We start from the raw sequence: 20418 nt of genomic DNA on the forward strand, positions 1-20418 counted from the left end.
TCCCAGGCCAGATGGGCTGTACCTGGTTCTGTTCACCTGAGGTCGGGTCAGAACCAACAGGTCCAGGAGGGAAACCTGTTCCCAGGCCAGATGGGCTGTACCTGGTTCTGTTCACCTGAGGTCGGGTCAGAACCAGCAGGTCCAGGAGGGAAACCTGTTCCCAGGCCAGATGGGCTGTACCTGGTTCTGCTCACCTGAGGTCGGGTCAGAACCAGCAGGTCCAGGAGGGAAACCTGTTCCCAGGCCAGATGGGCTGTACCTGGTTCTGCTCACCTGAGGTCGGGTCAGAACCAACAGGTCCAGGAGGGAAACCTGTTCCCAGGCCAGATGGGCTGTACCTGGTTCTGCTCACCTGAGGTCAGGTCAGAACCAGCAGGTCCAGGAGGGAAACCTGTTCCCAGGCCAGATGGGCTGTACCTGGTTCTGCTCACCTGAGGTCGGGTCAGAACCAACAGGTCCAGGAGGGAAACCTGTTCCCAGGCCAGATGGGCTGTACCTGGTTCTGCTCACCTGAGGTCGGGTCAGAACCAACAGGTCCAGGAGGGAAACCTGTTCCCAGGCCAGATGGGCTGTACCTGGTTCTGCTCACCTGAGGTCGGGTCAGAACCAGCAGGTTCTGGAGCTAACTGACCAACAGAAGATGTTTGGTTCTTATGAAGTTTTAAAGATAATAAAGTTACTGAACACCTTCCTCCTTCCACAGAACATTTTCAGTGAATAAAGACCGGAAACAGCTTGTAAACTCCTGAGAGTGAGCGGTCCCGTCTCCTCTCCTTGTTCTGCTCCGGTAAATTAAAACTTTGCCCGTCTCCCCTCCTTGTTCTGCTCCGGTAAATTAAAACTTTGCCCGTCTCCCCTCCTTGTTCTGCTCCGGTAAATTAAAACTTTGCCTCCTGCTGCCACCGGAAGCCGCGGGTTTAAACTGCGGCTAACCTGACTGATGAGCAGCGGTGAGGAGGCGTGGGTCCGAACAGGAGGAAACTGACACTCAGGCCGCTTTTCTCTGCCAGCAAACAGCTGGGAGGATTTCACAAACTACTTTCCCTCCTGCGGAGGGTCTCGGTGAGGTCCGTGGATGCGGTCCGCAGACAGCGGCGCTGTTTCGGGGCTGACGCACCAGCGGGAGTGGAGGGAGGCGGGGGCTGTCGGAGCAGCAGGCTAGGCTAGCCAGCTAGCGCGCTAAGCTAACGGCTTCGCCCCGAACAGGACCGTAACCTCGTTAAAACTTCTTAAAATCCTGCAGCAGCCTTATGTTTGATCAACCACCTTCAAACCCAGTGAGAATATTATATTTTTTTTAGTTTTTAGCTCCCTTTATCTGATAACGCTCTGTTATAAGCGCTAGCATTGCTAGCTAGCACTGCTCAGCGCTGGTGAGCGTCCAGGCTGTGACAGCGGGTCTGCTAGCGGGAGGAAGACATCCAGCTCAGACTAACCCAGCTTCTGCTGATGCGGGGCGCTTACAGGTCAGTCTGCCCTGGGGGGTGTGCAGATAACGGCTGGCGTGTGGAACATTAACAGACAGATAATTCTCGGTGCTTTGGGACGCTGTGAGTTTGAATTTCCCCGCTGTGGATGAGTGTTAGCATGGAGGCAGGGGAGCCTGGCAGCAGCAGCTCGGAGCGGTTACATAACACCAGCAGGTCGGGAGAGAAGCTGCTGAACGTCGCCTCCTCCTCCTCAGCCTCTTCATCCCGGCTCTGACAGCCGCAAACTGCTCCTCTACACCAAAAACCGACCGACAGCGACAGGGCGGCAGCATGGAGGAGGAGTGAGCCGCCGGAGGACCGGACACACCGCGACCAGAAGCCCGCACATTCCCGCTGAAGATGGAGACCAACCCGCTCATTAACGGTGAGTGTGCGTGCGTGTGTGCCGCAGTCCTGCGTGTTTCTGAGCGCTTTGCGCATCAACAGGTGTGTGGAAGCTGCCGAGGCCTGCAGCGGGGCTGGATGGACCCGGCTTGGTGCCGTGCATGAGCCCGGAGGCCCGGTGCCGGGTCCCGGCAGCGCGCGGCAGCTGCTCGGTCTGCAGGAGCCGCTTCAGCCGCTCAGTCATAAAGTTTGTTACAGACTGAAGGAGTTAACTGGAGCCTTTGGGGCTCAGTGGAGTCGGCATCACCCGTGGTGGAGGTGGAGTTTTGGGCTTTTATTGATCTTTTCAGGGCTTCTGCCTCCAAACTGTTTCATGTTTTAACAGGTGGATGTGGCCACTGTGACGTCACCTCAGGTTTTACCTCAGTTCTGAACATTTTGGCTCAGAAGTGGTGGTAAACAGCAGCCATGTTGCCTTTCAGGTGAGGTTTCTGTTGCAGGTGGTCAGGATGGAGCAGTTACGTTTGATCAGAGGTTGCTTAAAGAGGTTGTTGGAAACCAAACGGCTCATCTGGGCTGGAACCAGCTTTTCCCGGTCAGCTGTAATGGAGCAGAGACGTTCACGGTCAGCTTGTGCTGAGAGGTTCACTTTAATCTTTGTCCACCTGCTGAACCTCTGATTGCAGCTTCCTCTGTTGTTGGTGAACGTCACAGCGTTTATTTAGGTGATCTATTATTTGTCAGATAAATAATTTCACAATAAAAACTGTTTAAACAACATCATGAACCAGCTTTCAGCCTCAGTTATTTCTGGCTGATATGAACTAAAGACATTTATCTCCTCCTCCTGATGCTGATAACAGGACTATAGAACAGCAGCTATTAGCCTTCCAGCGAACATCCAGCAGTGCTAACATCTGTTAGCTTCTCTGATGTTACAAATGCAACACGGTCTGATAAAATCAGCTGTTTTTACTCTGGTTGGACTTTGATGTGACTCAGAAATTAGTTCATATTAACAGGCTGAAGCTGCTCTGATGGGCACATTAAGGACAATATGATGGTGTGCTTGTGCTAACGGGGTCGTTCTGGTGACATTTCAACAGAAATTAGATTAAAAACAAGTTGCTTTTGGGATTTAAATACAGGATAGAAATTAAAAGGTGTCTCTACTGCTCAGCCCAAGCGTCAGCATCCTTCTGTTCTCTGCTAGCTTCCTTCTGTTCTCTGCTAGCTTCCTTCTGTTCTCTGCTAGCTTCCTTCTGTTCTCTGCTAGCTTCCTTCTGTTCTCTGCTAGCTTCCTTCTGTTCTCTGCTAGCTTCCTTCTGTTCTCTGCTAGCTTCCTTCTGTTCTCTGCTAGCTTCCTTCTGTTCTCTGCTAGCTTCCTTCTGTTCTCTGCTAGCTTCCTTCTGTTCTCCGCTAGCTTCCTTCTGTTCTCCGCTAGCTTCCTTCTGTTCTCCGCTAGCTTCCTTCTGTTCTCCGCTAGCTTCCTTCTGTTCTCCGCTAGCTTCCTTCTGTTCTCCGCTAGCTTCCTTCTGTTCTCCGCTAGCTTCCTTCTGTTCTCCGCTAGCTTCCTTCTGTTCTCCGCTAGCTTCCTTCTGTTCTCCGCTAGCTTCCTTCTGTTTTCCGCTAGCTTCCTTCTGTTCTCCGCTAGCTTCATTCTGTTCTCCGCTAGCTTCCTCCTGTTCTCTGCTAGCTTCCTTCTGTTCTCTGCTAGCTTCCTTCTGTTCTCTGCTAGCTTCCTTCTGTTCTCTGCTAGCTTCCTTCTGTTCTCTGCTAGCTTCCTTCTGTTCTCTGCTAGCTTCCTTCTGTTCTCTGCTAGCTTCCTTCTGTTCTCTGCTAGCTTCCTTCTGTTCTCTGCTAGCTTCCTTCTGTTCTCCGCTAGCTTCCTTCTGTTCTCCGCTAGCTTCCTTCTGTTCTCCGCTAGCTTCCTTCTGTTCTCCGCTAGCTTCCTTCTGTTCTCCGCTAGCTTCCTTCTGTTCTCCGCTAGCTTCCTTCTCAGCTAACAAGCCGTTTCTTCCGCTCAGTGGACTCGATATGTGAACTGGCTGCTTCCTGCTGAGATGCTGTAGCATGGAGGTTGTGCTATCATGCTAAGCTAACTGGCTTTTACAATGAACACACTGTTGGTGCACGGTGTGCGACAGTAATAACAGTCCGTGTGAAACAGGGCGACTGCTGAGCAGAACATGTTGGTGGGAGTTAAATGAAGCAGATCATTTTAGTTATTGAGTTAATCGATGAATCGTTTGATTTGATGAGGAACAGTTTGAGAACCTGTCGGCCCAAAGCTTTGTTCCAGTCCAACCTGAACTGTGGAGTTTAAAGATGAATCTGAATGATCCAGAAGGTTCTTCTTGATGTTTCACCTTTTTTCAGCCAGACTTTGGTTCATCACCTGTTGGACTGAATGTGGCAGCTGGTTCATCTTCTTTGGGTTCTTTCTTCCAGGATTAATCCATCTTCTCGGATGCTTCTGTAATAAACTGTCTCCTTGCTCTTGGGCAGACTGATCCGTTTGTCTGTCAGCTGCTGATTGGATGTTATAAAAGCGGTCGTGTTGGTGGAATTTGAAGCCATCTGAGAGTCATATGGAGTCTGTTCGAGCACCAAATATCACATAAATCCAGTTTATAAAAACCGTAAAAGACTTCAAGGTCAGGTGCAGATATCACAGAACAGACTCAGTTCGGTTCCTCCCTGCAGAACACTCGGGTTCTGGTTCTGGTTCAGGTTGATCTGAGCTCTCAGCTCCTCCATCAGACCTAAATTTCACCGACAAACAAAAACTGAATGAATAAACACGTTGCCATGGCGACGCTGAGGCACAGAGCAGGGATGTGTTGAGTGTTGATCAGCCGCTCGACTCGTGACAGATGGGAGGTGTTGGTGCTGGAGCTGGTGCCGGTACTGAAGCTGGAGCCGGTACTGAAGCTGGAGCCGGTACTGAAGCTGGAGCCGGTACTGAAGCTGGTGTCGGTACCATCAGGTCCAAAGCGTTAAATCACAAAGGTTCTTCACCTCTGAAGCAGCTGCTGGGGGCGTGCACGTGTCGTTGCTGCGCGCACGTTCCTCTCACAGCAAAACACACTTTAGATCAATTAGCAGCAGAAGCCGATGAAATAATGTGAAATTTACACAACAGGAAAGATTTAGTGTAAAAAAATGCAATTTTGTTACGGTAATGAACATAAAAACTAAAATTACTGTATCAATAAAAACATTTCTGAATGTTTACACTATGTGAATTATTCTGAACTGTTAGTAGAACATGCATGAAAAAAATAAAAGCTCTACCTTTCATACATATTCAGTTATCATCAGTTGAAAATGTGTTACGGTAATGAATTTATTTGGTCAATGACTCAATAAAATGTATTAAAGAACGTGTATTGATCTAAAAACTAATTTTAATCGAGCCAGTTAACTGAGACCCTGCTTAATACCAATAAGAGAAAAAAATAGCAAAATTGACCTAAATTAGTTTTTGCAGAAGTTAGGAGAGTTTCGTGAGAATCTCCCACACGTGCGCTCTCTTTCACGTGCGCACAGTCCACACACCGGTGATGCAGCGATGCAAAAGGCTGTGAAAAAGTGATGAAGAAGAAGGAAAACCAGCAGCAAAGCTCACAGGAACTCTGTTTTCAGCAGCATCGTAGTCTATCTGCGGGTCTTTACCTGTCCGACCTTTCCTGCCGAACAGCTGCTGTCAGGCAGAGTCTCTGGAGGGCGGTGTCGGGGCGGGGGAGACTTTTGGTGTTTTTATGATAAATTTGTCCCTTTTGTTGGCGAAATCAAACTGTTTAACAGCAAGTTTTATCTGACATCACAGCGCAGTGTGCTTCCATTTAACATTAAACTCTGATGTGTGTTAGCTTCAGGATGCTAAAGATGCTAACAGCTCTGTGTGTGTCAGCTGGTGTCTCTGCTGCTCGACCTGGAGCGGGTGACCGTCTCTCAAGGCTCGAGGGTTCGATCCCTTGTCAGTGCGTTGCTCGGTCACAGCAAATTAAAAAGGTCGGCTGCCGGCGCACCTGGTGCTCGGGAATCGAGTTGAACCAGAACATTTAACTCTGATGTGTGTTAGCTTCAGGATGCTAAAGATGCTAACAGCTCTGTGTGGGTCAGCCGGTGCTCAGGAATCGAGTTGTGCTCCGGCCCGGAAGCTCCGGCCCGGAAGCCCCCACAGAATCGGCGCCGATGGTGGGAAGCATCAGCTGATGAGCCGAAGGTCGTTGCAGTCGGGTGTCATTGATCAGTGCGCATGTCAGAGGGTTATCACCTGTGAAAGGTCTACCTGCCTGAAAGGTGCGGTGCAGGAGCTGGAAGCCTGAGGCCAGCAGGAAGCTTTAATTAGTCACAGCCTTTTAATTTCAGACGAGGTTTGAAATCAGAACAGACGGACCGGCACCATCTGTTTCTGCGGTGTACCGTCCCTCCCCCCTCGCCGTGTAGCCCCGCCCACACCTTTCCTCTGAGATGATTCTCCTCGTCTTTGCAGAGTTTGTTCTGTAGCAAACAGCCAGCCTCACATGTAGCGACATGTTGGCCGAAGCAGGACCAGAACAGCGTGTTTCCACCTGAACGCCTTCAGAGCCGCTGCAGAGAAAGCTCTGCTTCAGGTGTGTCCTGCGAAGCTGTGCAGGTGAAGGTGCCTCAGGTGATCGAATACGGAGCCTTTTCAGGGTCATGATGTTTCAAACTGAAGGTCTGACTTTGAACTTTAGAAAAACTAAAAATTATAATGAGCTTAAAAACAGTCGGACCCAAAGTCGATGAAGGAAGTAACTTTAATTAAGTTATATGTGGTGACATCACTGTGTGGCGGCACCTTGGAGTCGGAAAATATGACAATAATAATAAATATTATAATTATCACCGTTGAAGATGCCCCCTCCAGAGAAGGTCCCACCTGCCTCCAGAGAAGGTCCCACCAGAGAAGGTCCCACCTGCCTGCCTCCAGAGAAGGTCCCACCTGAGAAGGTCCCACCTGAGAAGGTCCCACCTGCCTGCCTCCAGAGAAGGTCCCACCTGCCTCCAGAGAAGGTCCCACCAGAGAAGGTCCCACCTGCCTGCCTCCAGAGAAGGTCCCACCTGAGAAGGTCCCACCTGAGAAGGTCCCACCTGCCTGCCTCCAGAGAAGGTCCCACCAGAGAAGGTCCCACCAGAGAAGGTCCCACCTGCCTGCCTCCAGAGAAGGTCCCACCTGAGAAGGTCCCACCTGCCTGCCTCCAGAGAAGGTCCCACCAGAGAAGGTCCCACCTGAGAAGGTCCCACCTGCCTCCAGAGAAGGTCCCACCAGAGAAGGTCCCACCTGCCTCCAGAGAAGGTCCCACCAGAGAAGGTCCCACCAGAGAAGGTCCCACCTGCCTGCCTCCAGAGAAGGTCCCACCTGAGAAGGTCCCACCTGCCTGCCTCCAGAGAAGGTCCCACCTGCCTCCAGAGAAGGTCCCACCAGAGAAGGTCCCACCTGCCTGCCTCCAGAGAAGGTCCCACCTGCCTCCAGAGAAGGTCCCACCTGAGAAGGTCCCACCTGCCTGCCTCCAGAGAAGGTCCCACCTGCCTCCAGAGAAGGTCCCACCAGAGAAGGTCCCACCTGCCTCCAGAGAAGGTCCCACCAGAGAAGGTCCCACCTGCCTGCCTCCAGAGAAGGTCCCACCTGCCTCCAGAGAAGGTCCCACCAGAGAAGGTCCCACCTGCCTCCAGAGAAGGTCCCACCAGAGAAGGTCCCACCTGAGAAGGTCCCACCTGCCTGCCTCCAGAGAAGGTCCCACCTGAGAAGGTCCCACCTGCTTGCCTCCAGAGAAGGTCCCACCAGAGAAAGTCCCACCAGAGAAGGTCCCACCTGCCTGCCTCCAGAGAAGGTCCCACCAGAGAAGGTCCCACCTGCCTGCCTCCAGAGAAGGTCCCACCTGAGAAGGTCCCACCTGAGAAGGTCCCACCTGCCTGCCTCCAGAGAAGGTCCCACCTGAGAAGGTCCCACCTGAGAAGGTCCCACCTCCCACCTGAAGCTCCTGCTGACATCATGCATATAAAGAGATGTAATAAAACATTTATGCACGTGCAGCTCGGTTTAATAAGTCTGTTGGTCCCGTGTTTTGTTGTTGTAGTTTTCTTAAAGTATAAAAGTAAAGTATATATAAAGCGTTCTCTGGAACATTTTGAACCTTAATTCAGGGATGCTTCAGGGGGGCTTCAGATGGCGGGGGTCCCTGTGTCGCTGCCTTCAGGAAACGTGGGAGCTGCTACAACTCGTTTCACATCTCAGATCCACAGAACGTGGCCCAGTCTGATCTGGATACTTTTCTTCTTCTTCTTCTTCTGTTCCAGTTAAAGTTCACATCATTTAATTCAGAGTAAAGTCTGGGGGCTGCAGCACCTCCACTCCTCACCTCTCCATCCTCTCGCCTTGGTTACAGTTGATGAAAGGTCGGTCACCATGGTGACGGTTTCCAGGCTGTTCGATAGGTTTGTTGTGTAATAGGTCAGCCGATGGTAATGAGTTTCATTTCCATGGCTGTGATGTGTTCAATGTCCCAGCCTCGGTTCCTCTGCCCTCGGTTCCTCTTCCCTCGGTTCCTCTGCCCTCGGTTCCTCTTCCCTCGGTTCCTCTTCCCTCGGTTCCTCTTCCCTCGGTTCCTCTTTTTTTTTTCGGTTCTTCTCCTTTTGCTTCGGCCCGTGTGGTGCGTTCAGGTGCTGTTTGTTTTCCCAGAGGCGGTGCAGGTCAGTGTTCTTCTGGTTCTTCTGACCCTCAGGCTGCAGACGCTCTCCAGACCTCTGGGTTCCTCGTTTGAAAGGATGCAGGACGGCTGATCTTAGTGTTTTATCTGATCTTAGTGTTTTATCTGATCTTAGTGTTTTATCTGATCTTAGTGTTTTATCTGCATCTTTCTTTAAAACAACACGAGTGACTTTAAATGGAAATTAAAGGATGACCAATGAGACGAAATGTTTGGAATTGAACTGTTCTGGGATCAATGTTTAAATCGTGTTAAACTGCGACTGAATGTTCTCTGCATGCTCTCAAAACCTCTCCCTGTGCTTTCAGCCATGGACCCGTCCATCACGCTGTGGCAGTTCCTGCTCCACCTGCTGGAGGACCAGCGCCAGCGCCACCTGATCTCCTGGACCGGCGAGGACGGCGAGTTCAAGCTGCTGGACGCAGAGGAGGTGGCGCGACTCTGGGGGCTCCGCAAGAACAAGCACAACATGAACTACGACAAGCTGAGCCGAGCGCTCCGATATTACTACGACAAGGTACCGCTGGTTCTGCCAGAACCGGGCACAGGGCGGTTCTCTGCAGAGAACCGGGCACAGGGCGGTTCTGTGCAGGACCGGGAACAGGGCGGTTCTGCAGAGAACCGGACACAGGGCGGTTCTGTGCAGGACCGGGCACAGGGCGGTTCTGTGCAGGACCGGGCACAGGGCGGTTCTGTGCAGGACCGGGCACAGGGCGGTTCTGTGCAGGACCGGGCACAGGGCGGTTCTGTGCAGGACCGGGAACAGGGCGGTTCTGCAGAGAACCGGACACAGGGCGGTTCTGCCAGAACCGGGAACAGGGCGGTTCTGCAGAGAACCGGGCACAGGGCGGTTCTGCAGAGAACCGGGAACAGGGCGATTCTGCAGAGAACCGGGCACAGGGCGGTTCTGCAGGACCGGGCACAGGGCGGTTCTGGCAGAACCGGGAACAGGGCGGTTCTGCACAGGACCGGGCACAGGGCGGTTCTGCAGAGAACCGGACACAGGGCGGTTCTGCAGAGGATCGGGAACAGGGCGGTTCTGCAGAGAACCGGGCACAGGGCGGTTCTGCAGGACCGGGCACAGGGCGGTTCTGGCAGAACCGGACACAGGGCGGTTCTGCAGAGGATCGGGAACAGGGCGGTTCTGCAGAGAACCGGACACAGGGCGGTTCTGCAGGACCGGGAACAGGGCGGTTCTGTTGCTGTTTGCACAGGTTCAGTGGGAGTCAGGTGGTTCGGTTGCTTTACCTCAGACTAATATTTTAGCTTTATTTAACCAGGAGTAAAGTTCCTTTAGGTTCTGGTCAACAAATCTCACATTCTGCACCAAAACTAACCTGAATTAAGGTAAAACTGCCTTAAAAAACCCAACAGAACCATCAGAGGACGGACCCAGGGTGACCCAAACCCAACTTTAAACACCTTTCAGCTCAGACTGAGGGAACAACTCCTCATAACTTGCTGTATTTTACTGAAAGATGCGGTTCTGAAGGTGACCTGGGACCAGATTTAGAAAGTTTGAGCCTCCAGAAGCACGAGTCCAGCTGGAGCTCTGAGGTGAAGCTCAGACAGAACCGGCTCAGACGGAACAGGTTCTGCAGAACCGGCTCAGACGGAACAGGTTCTGCAGAACCAGCTCAGATAGAACAGATTCTGCAGAACCAGCTCAGATAGAACAGATTCTGCAGAACCAGCTCAGATAGAACAGATTCTTCAGAACCAGCTCAGACAGAGGATTCTGCAGAACCAGCTCGGACGGAACAGGTTCTGCAGAACCAGCTCAGACGGAACAGGTTCTGCAGAACCAGCTCAGACGGAACAGATTCTGCAGAACAGATTCTGCAGAACAGATTCTGCAGAACCAGCTCGGACGGAACAGGTTCTGCAGAACCAGCTCGGACAGAACAGATTCTGCAGAACCAGCTCAGACATAACAGGTTCTGCAGAACCGGCTCAGACAGAACCAGCTCAGACAGAACTGATTCTGCAGAACCAGCTCGGACGGAACAGGTTCTGCAGAACCAGCTCAGACAGAACAGATTCTGCAGAACCGGCTCAGACAGAACCAGCTCAGACGGAACAGATTCTGCAGAACCAGCTCGGACAGAACAGATTCTGCAGAACCAGCTCAGACATAACAGGTTCTGCAGAACCGGCTCAGACAGAACCAGCTCAGACAGAACTGATTCTGCAGAACCAGTTCAGACAGAACAGATTCTGCAGAACCGGCTCAGACAGAACAGATTCTGCAGAACCAGTTCAGACAGAACCAGCTCAGACAGAACCAGCCCAGTTTTAAGGTGTGAAGCAGAGAGAATCATCGGTTTGGTTTCCTGAACAGTCAGAGCAGCAGAGGAAGAGTGACCCATGTGTGCCGGCCCGGTTCTGCTCTCAGTTCTGCTGATCCAGCTGTCCTCCTCTTCCAGAACATCATCAAGAAGGTGAGCGGTCAGAAGTTCGTCTATAAGTTTGTGAGCCAGCCCGACCCGTCGCTGCCTGACGGCGCCCGCGGCACCGAGGAGGGCCAGAGGCGGGACCCTGCTGACCCCAGCAGCCAGTTAAAGGGCCTGGGGGGCGTGGCCTCTGCCTGCCCGCCAAAGGGCTTACCGCAGGTACGTGTGACTGTTGTTACTGCGCTTTGTTTATCGCCGTGGCGACAGTTTGCTGATGAGCTGTGATCCGCAGCGCTCCTCGCTCAGCGGCTCCCAGAAGAGCTCCAGGAACGACTACATGAAGTCCGGCCTCTACTCCACCTTCACCATCCAGTCCCTGCAGAACCCACCCCCCCCCCGGCCAATCAAATCAGAGCTCCTGCTGCAGCAAGACCCCGCCCCGAAGGTGGACCGCGCAGCTCGAGAGGTGAGTGCAGACGGCCGCCATGTAAAACAGGTCAACGGCGCCTCGGGCGTCGGATCAGGTGTCCGATGTGGGTCAGAATCTCTGCTGAAACTCCTCCTCCTCCTCAGGTGTGTGTCCTGCCAGACTCTAAGTCCTCCTCGCCAGCAGGCGGCGGTGTTGACTCCGCTCTCCAGGTGATCGTCACTCAGACGTCTCCCTGTCCGACTCCGGCGCTCAGCCCGCAGATCCCGGCCAACACTGCCAGCCAATCACAGGTCAGTACCTGGCTCCGCCTCCCAGGAGACCAGCCAATCACAGGTCAGTACCTGGCTCCGCCTCCCAGGAGACCAGCCAATCACAGGTCAGTACCTGGCTCCACCCCCATGAGACCAGCCAATCACAGGTTAGTACCTGGCTCCACCTCCCAGGAGACCAGCCAATCACAGGTCAGTACCTGGCTCCGCCTCCCAGGAGACCAGCCAATCACAGGTCAGTTCCTGGCTCCACCCCCATGAGACCAGCCAATCACAGGTTAGTACCTGGCTCCACCTCCCAGGAGACCAGCCAATCACAGGTCAGTTCCTGGCTCCACCCCCATGAGACCAGCCAATCACAGGTTAGTACCTGGCTCCACCTCCCAGGAGACCAGCCAATCACAGGTCAGTTCCTGGCTCCACCCCCATGAGACCAGCCAATCACAGGTTAGTACCTGGCTCCACCTCCCAGGAGACCAGCCAATCACAGGTCAGTTCCTGGCTCCACCCCCATGAGACCAGCCAATCACAGGTTAGTACCTGGCTCCACCTCCCAGGAGACCAGCCAATCACAGGTCAGTACCTGGCTCCACCTCCCATGAGACCAGCCAATCACAGGTTAGTGGGATGATTTGTCCCTGAGGTGTCGGAGCCCGGTGGGCTCGGGTCAGATTCTGACCCAAAGTTAGCGAAGTTAGCTTTAACCCTTCTTCAGGTTACCGGAACATTTTTCTCACTTTAAATGGGGATACTTCAGATCATTCAGGGTGGGGGGGCTGAAAGGTTCAGAACCCTGCTGACCCGACCCGTCTCCTCCCACAGAACCCTTCCGGGGCCCCTCTGACCGACCCGCCTCAGATTTATCTCACCAACGTCGGAGACTCCTCCTCCCTCGCCCCCCTCATCCCTCTGGGACCCGTGGGGGGGGCCGTGACCCCGGTCCTTCCCTCCCATGTGTCTGTGGGCCCCCAGGGGCCGGAGGACGCCTTCCCCCCCCACCCCCCACCGGTGTTCGTCATCATCAACCCGCCCCCCCAGCAGCAGCCGGCGGCCCCGCCCCCCATCATCATCAAGGAGGAGAACCTGCCGTCGGAGGAGGAGCTTCTGGAGATGGTGACGCTGGAGAGGAAGCAGGGCGAGGAGGTGAGAGGAAGTGACATCACAGGATGATGTCACCCCACTGTGTCCCGCCGGTTCTGCTTAAAACCTTTTCTCTGCTCCTGCTGCAGGTGCCTCAGCTGATCTGCGGCTCGGTGGAACCAGAACCCCCCCTCACCATTGTGGAGAGCCCGTCCCCGCGCTGCCTGGAGCCCGGGGTCGAAGTTCAGCACCGAGGGGGGGAGGCGGGGCCAGAGGAGGGCGGCAAAGACACGCCAACAGGTAACAGGAAGTGGTGTCAGTGCGGCGACCCGGTTTGATAGAACTCAGCGGTTCTGGTCGTGATGAAGTCGTCTGTTTGTCTCTGTTTCTGTCAGACGTCCCTCCGGCGACCTCCTGCCCCCCCGACGCCGCTCCTCCCAAACCGAAGAAGCCGCGGGGCCTGGAGCTGCCCTCCTCCCCCTCCCTGCCCCCGGGCCTCTCGCTGGATAAGGTGTGGACATGCGGCCGTGCGCTCGCGGCCGTGCGCTCGCGGCCGTGCGCTCGCAGCCGTGCACGGCTTCACATTCTGAAGCGTCTGTTGGAGCTCACAGGTGTGACATCACTTCCTGTTCCCTCTGCAGGTGAATGCAGCCGTCAACAGTTTACTGGCTCCTGGATCAGCGACCAACACGCTCACCCCGACTGTCATCACCTCCCACTCCCTGGTACGTGTGTTCTGTACCTGCTGACTGACCTCTGACCTCTGACCCTGTGTTCTCTGTGTGTGACTCAGTAAACTGACCTCTGACCCTGTGTTCTCTGTGTGTGACTCAGTAAGCTGACCTCTGACCCTGTGCTCTCTGTGTGAGACTCAGTAAACTGACCTCTGACCTCTGACCCTGTGTTCTGTGTGTGTGACTCAGTAAGCTGACCTCCGACCTCTGACCCTGTGCTCTCTGTGTGTGACTCAGTAAACTGACCTCTGACCTCTGACCCTGTGTGTGTGACTCAGTAAGCTGACCTCTGACCCTGTGTTCTCTGTGTGTGACTCAGTAAACTGACCTCTGACCCTGTGTGTGTGACTCAGTAAACTGACCTCTGACCTTGTGTTCTGTGTGTGTGTGACTCAGTAAGCTGACCTCTGACCTCTGACCCTGTGCTCTCTGTGTGTGACTCAGTAAACTGACCTCTGACCCTGTGTGTGTGACTCAGTAAGCTGACCTCTGACCCTGTGTTCTGTGTGTGTGTGACTCAGTAAGCTGACCTCTGACCTCTGACCCTGTGCTCTCTGTGTGTGACTCAGTAAACTGACCTCTGACCCTGTGCTCTCTGTGTGTGACTAAGTAAACTGACCTCTGACCCTGTGCTCTCTGTGTGTGACTCAGTAAACTGACCTCTGACCCTGTGTCCTCTGTGTGTGACTCAGTAAACTGACCTCTGACCCTGTGTTCTGTGTGTGTGACTCAGTAAACTGACCTCTGACCCTGTGTCCTCTGTGTGTGTGACTCAGTAAACTGACCTCTGACCCTGTGTCCTCTGTGTGTGACTCAGTAAACTGACCTCTGACCCTGTGTTCTGTGTGTGTGACTCAGTAAACTGACCTCTGACCCTGTGTCCTCTGTGTGTGTGACTCAGTAAACTGACCTCTGACCCTGTGTCCTCTGTGTGTGACTCAGTAAACTGACCTCTGACCCTGTGTCCTCTGTGTGTGACTCAGTAAACTGACCTCTGACCCTGTGTTCTGTGTGTGTGACTCAGTAAACTGACCTCTGACCCTGTGTCCTCTGTGTGTGTGACTCAGTAAACTGACCCCTGACCTCTGACCTCTGACCCTGTGTTCTGTGTGTGTGACTCAGTAAACTGACCTCTGACCTCTGACCCTGTGCCCTCTCTGTTGTCAGACCCCCGTCCTGCTGACTCCCAGCCCGCTGCCCTCCACCATCCACTTCTGGAGCACGCTCAGTCCCATCGCACCGCGCTCCCCGGCCAAGCTGTCCTTCCAGGTAATAGACCGAGCCCAGCTGCACAGACCCAGCAGCTGTTCAGCTTGTTCCTTCGGTGAAACCGGAGCTCAGACGCTTCGGTCTCTGAGGGAAAGGTGTGAACATGTTGCACCTTTACTCAGTTTTTCATTCATTTATTTGAGCTCAACATTAAAAAGGAAGAAACTCAGAGAAGTTGGACCAAACTGAACGTTGACGGGATTCTGTTTTTCTTTGGTTTTGGTAAATAAAATGTTATTTTTCTGTAAAAGTCTTATTTTATTCCTCATCTTTAGTCCAAATTATTTCCACAGCAGTGTGTTGGAGTCAGCTGCTCACAGGGTTAAAGAAACCATCAGAACCGTAATGAACCGGATGTTTTTTCTGTTGCTTCTTCACTGTTCAACTCTAAGTTTGGTTTCTGTGGCAGTAAATCAGTCACTGAGCCAAAGTGCAGAGCCTGGAAACCTTTTTCTCTGGCGTTTAAAGGTGTTTTTGGTCGGTTCAGATCTCACTGAGCTGTGATTTCTTCCCTGAGAGTAACTTCCTGTTGCTTTCAGAGCATCAGGACTCAGCTGATGCAGCTGATCTCACTGCTCTCTCTCATCAGTTAAATTATTGAGCTAAATGCTTCCATAAAGTTCCTCACAACACCACAAATGAAGAAAATGTAACGTCTCATTCACTAAAACATGAAGGCAGTTGTAGTACACGTAGGTTTTAAGTGCATGTTGAGCTCCACCCACACAGACGTGTCAGCAGCAAACAAACCCTCCCTGAGCTCCATTTATACCTGAATCTGACTCACACACACATTTACTCCTCTGTCTCTGTGAGGACTCACTGACATTTCAACCTGACCCAGGATCTGACCTGAGCCCTAAAACCAGACCTGACACCTTTAAACGGGCCTTTAAAGGCGTTTTTTAAACATAAGGACCACAAACGATGTCCTCGTAAGGTCAAAGACTCTGAGGTGGGTCCCCATAAAGATGGAAAAGCAGGTTGTGGACCCTGCAGGTTTCTGGCTCAGCTTGTTCTCCATCTGTCATCTGGTGAAATTATTCAGATTCAGTTCACACAAAACCTGCCTCAGAATAAGGAACTACATCCTGTTAAACTGTTAAAACGTGTGGATTTGAACTAAATTAGAAGGAAAAGCACCTAAAGTCCAACCCTAAAGGTTGATGTATGTCAGTAAATGATCATAACTCTGACTGATCTGACTCAGTGTCGCCTCCCTCTGGTTCAACCGCAGAATGCAGGTTTTCTTTCATATCTTTCCTTCATCTGAAGTTAATTAAACTATATTTAAACTAGTTTAGTGAAATTTAATAATTGCAATCTTTATTTCTAAATAAAGTGTTTTAATTTCCCTGAAAAGCCTCAGAAAAGCAGAGGGTTTTTGAACATTTGCTTCCCAGTAAAGAGGTTTATTTCAGTGAAATCTGAATCTTTCTCTTTCTAGTTGAATGAATCCAGGATTTCCTGCTGCTGGTTTAATTCAGGCCCAGATGGATGAACAGTTATTTAGTTGAATGGATGTTGCTTTGTGGTTCTGCCTGAACACGGATCAGTTGCAGAGCAGATCTCGAGGGTTTTTCCTGACTGAATCGAGGTTTGAGTGAAGGATGCCAGGAGCTGGGTGATGTCAGGATGAAGCGTTTCAGGCGCAGAAACAAAGTTAAACTCTGATTAATGTGAGATGAAGCTCAGTCTTTTTGTCCCTCTGCAGTTTCCGTCTAACGGCAGTAACCAGATCCACATCCCAGCTCTGAGCGTCGACGGCCTCTCCACCCCCGTGGTTCTCTCCCCCGGCCCCCAGAAACCCTGAGCTCCCTGCCCGCCTCACGCAACTCCTCCCTGGGCCCGGCCTCGCCTGACGGCCCTCCTGGAGGAGCCGGATCTGGACTCACGCCAACAGGAACCAGGAGGTGTCAGCTGACCGGTTCCCGCCGGTAAAGAACCATGACGGCTGCACTGATTGTTTTTGAACCTGCAGCCAGCAGACGGGCGCTTCGTCCTCTTCAGCGAGGGGCTGTTGGAAAACTCCTCGGGACTTGAACGCATCACGAGGCAGACGAGGAGGCGGCCCGCTTTAGCCCTGCGGATGGGTCTGGTTCTGCTCTGAGAGGCGGCTGCAGTCTTTAAAAGACTTTGAGTTTTTACAGATGACCAGCAGGGCGGCGCCACGTTTCCCCCGAAGGCGCTCTTGTTGCTCTTTGTCGTCCAGTTTTTAAAACGTGGTTATTTATTTCTGCAGATGTTTCTGTCGGGCGGCGCCGCCCAGGACCGCCCGCCGTGTCGGGTTTTCAGCTCTTTTCTAACCAAACTTTCTTCACACATGACTTTGAGCCATTGAAGGTTCTTGCTTTGCTCTTATTGGCCGCTTTTTAAGGCCACGCCTTTCTGCGGTTGTGCATGGCCTCTGATTGGACCGAGCTCCTCAGCATCACTTTAAGCTGACCAATGACGGAGGAGAATGTCGTTTCTTTAAAAGCCTCCAAAAGTGACGGATCCTTTCATGGACCGCGGTCACATTCCTCCAGACTGACCCGGTTTCTGTGGGGTTATTGATTATTGGCTGTTTCTGATCAGTGATCATTCCATACTCGCAGTTCATGTACATTTAGCTGCTTGTTGTTGCTGAAAGCCTCGGATTCAGAGTCGTAAACCTGCAGAGATGTTGCCACAAGTTTCTGAGACTCAAAGTTTGTAAAAAGTTTCCATAAAAGAAGCTCGACTCCACAGAGGAGGGTGGGGGGGCGGCACCTTGTTTTCTGCTCCAGTTTCAAGAATAAACTCTAAATATCGAGAGTAAAGTGTAATTATTGTGATTAAATCAAACGGCTTCAGCAGGGATATGTGAGGATATAAAAGTAAGTTTTATTCTCAATGTTCCGACTTTATTCTTGAAACTAAAGAACAGATAATTTTCAGTTCATCACATGAGACTCAACATTTTCCCTTTGGTTAAGAAAATGTTTAATTTCTGAAAACCCCTTCAGAGCCAAATAATTTATTCTACAAACTAAGACTGAAACGATTAATCGATTTAAATTCGGTGCTTCATTTAACCCCAACATGTTTCACACGGACAGTTTTTACTGTTGCACAACTTGCACAAAAAAGAGAAAATACTGAACAGTGTGTCCATTGTAAAAGCCAGTTAGCTTAGCACGATAGCACAACATAAATGCTGCAGCATCTCAGCAGAAAGCAGCCGGTTCACACATTGAGTCCACTGAGCGGAACAAACACAAGAGAACATTTCATGTTAGCATTTTAGTGGAAGTCAGTTGGGTTATTAGCTGAGGATGCTAGCAGAGAACAGCAGGAAGCTAACAGAGAACAGCAGGAAGCTAACAGAGAACAGAAGGAAGCTAGCAGAGAACAGCAGGAAGCTAGCAGAGAACAGAGGGAAGCTAGCGGAGAACGGAAGTAAGCTAGCGGAGAACGGAAGGAAGCTAGCAGAGAACAGAAGGAAGCTAGCGGAGAACGGAAGGAAGCTAGCGGAGAACAGAAGGAAGCTAGCAGAGAGCAGAAGGATGCTAACAGAGAACAGGAGGAAGCTAGCAGAGAGCAGAAGGGAGCTAGCAGAGAACATAAGGAAGCTAGCAGAGAACAGAAGGAAGCTAACAGAGAACAGGAGGAAGCTAGCAGAGAACAGAAGGGAGCTAGCAGAGAACATAAGGAAGCTAGCAGAGAACAGAAGGAAGCTAACAGAGAACAGAAGGAAGCTAGCAGAGAACAGAATGAAGCTGAGGCTCATATTGTCCTTAATGTCATCAGAGCAGCTTCAGCCTGTTAATATGAACTAATTTCTGAGTCACATTAAAGTCCAACCAGGATAAAAACAGCTCATTTTATCAGACGTGTTGTATCTGTAACATCAGAGGCTGCTGGTTAAGGTGTCGTGTTAACTGCTGTTATTCTGAGTCACTGTGTTGTCTGATAACAGACAATAAAACAGGAAATAAGAGGTTTTTTAGGATTTCAGCTGCATTAAAACACAGCTTATGAAAGCAGAGACAGCAGGAGAGAAGCTAACAGATGTTAGCACAGCTGGATGTTAGCTGGAAGGCTAATAGCTGCTGTTCTATAGTCCTGTTATCAGCATCAGGAGGAGATAAATGTCTTTAGTTCATATCAGCCAGAAATAACTGAGGCTGAAAGCTGGTTCATGATGTACTTTTTTCTCTTTTAAATAGTTTTTATTGTGAAATGATTTCTTATCTGATAGATCGAACTGATAACATTTATCAGATTATTTCTTCAGAGCACTTTAATGAAGCACTTCAGCAGAATCATCTGTTGGGCTGAACAGAACCGAGACAATCAATGGCTCTGATGGGATCATGTTTGAGGGAAACTTGTGGCAACACTGAAACCTGCTCATACGCTCACGTGCGCACTCACGTGCACACTCTTATCTTAAAGACTGTTCTTGTTATTCTTGATGCTACCTGTGGTTGCCACGCTAACCTGACCCGACTGTTGCTGAGCTGCAAGTTGCTGTTGTTCTTGTTGCTGCTGCTGTTAATGTGTTTCTATGCTTCTGTGTGTTCGTGCACACGCACACGCACACACACACACACACACACACACACACAGCTGGAGCATCTGGAACTGACTGAGGCTGTTCTCACGTCAGATGATGGCGCGTCGCGGCTCATCGGCCCGACTTGTTGAGCTCAGCCTCAGACGAGTTCCCGACGCTGAGATTTCCCAGCCAGCCTGTGAACGCAGCACGGTGTTGGACTGTTTTACAGCATGACTCTATTTTTCTATCGTGAAGCCTTAACGTGATGCATGACCAAGAAGAAGAAGAAGCCATCTGTTTACCATGAACGTTTCTCTCACCAGCACAACAGGAAGATTGTAACAGCGTTGCATTCTGGGTAAACTTTTAGAGCCAGCAGCTCTGAATTCATTAACCGAGTGAACTGATCCTTTGAAATGTTGCTGCAATGCATGATGGGATTTTATGAATGACCCTCGTGAGGCTCTGAAGCTGCATTCAGATGTTTATCTCTGATTCATCTCGCCATCGACCTCCTCGTGGTTTAAGACTTCATCCAGAGTGAAAACAGGAAGTCAGACTTGTTTTTGGTAAAAACTCATCAGAGCTTCATCGAGCTCAGCGTTTCGGTGTTTTAGAGACGCTGCTGTCAGACAGAAGCTGATTAAAAATCCAGCCATTTTGTAAAGTTTGAACTAAAATGGGCTAATTAGCTGTTAGCTGTTAGCTTTCCCCCTTCCTGTCTCTGAAACCCCGCCCCCTCATTTGCATAATAAGGAAGAAATGCGTAAATATGGAATAAAAAGTCAAATTAACCATACATTAAATCAGTAAAAGATGTAATAAAGAAATAAACCTTTTTGAGGGAATAAGTGGATCAATACGAGGTCAAAGAAAATAAAAACAGGAGTAAAATAAATGAAATATTTTCCAGTGAAAAAAGGTAAATTAAATAAACATTAATTAATGCAGTTTAAAACATTTTACTTATGGCATAGATTTTTATTTTAGGAGGAAAATAATATTTCACCCCAGTTTTTGATGGTCATAAAATGTGCAACAAGATGCTAAAACGCTAAAGTTTTCTATATTATATAATAAGTGCAAAGAGGAACAAACAAGCAATACATTTTGTTCCAGTTATCATCGATCAGTGGGTTCCTGTGGGCCACGGATTCAGTCGTTTGG

General features: G+C 50.9%; 1 protein-coding gene across 1 annotated transcript; it reads left to right on the forward strand.

The window, feature by feature from the left end:
- Positions 1 to 938: 938 nt before the first annotated feature.
- Positions 939 to 20355, forward strand: elk1 (ETS transcription factor ELK1). Its single transcript, XM_072367256.1, has 11 exons — positions 939 to 1854; positions 8863 to 9071; positions 10981 to 11166; positions 11240 to 11413; positions 11521 to 11667; positions 12469 to 12789; positions 12876 to 13026; positions 13122 to 13237; positions 13368 to 13451; positions 14628 to 14729; positions 16444 to 20355. Exons 1-11 carry the CDS (start codon positions 1830 to 1832, stop codon positions 16540 to 16542), a joined length of 1614 nt encoding a protein of 537 aa, XP_072223357.1. The 5' UTR covers positions 939 to 1829; the 3' UTR covers positions 16543 to 20355.
- Positions 20356 to 20418: the final 63 nt, after the last annotated feature.

Source organism: Leuresthes tenuis, unplaced genomic scaffold (genome assembly GCF_036924035.1).
Source record: "Leuresthes tenuis unplaced genomic scaffold, fLeuTen1.0.hap1 SCAF_16, whole genome shotgun sequence".
Lineage (NCBI taxonomy): Eukaryota > Metazoa > Chordata > Actinopteri > Atheriniformes > Atherinopsidae > Leuresthes > Leuresthes tenuis.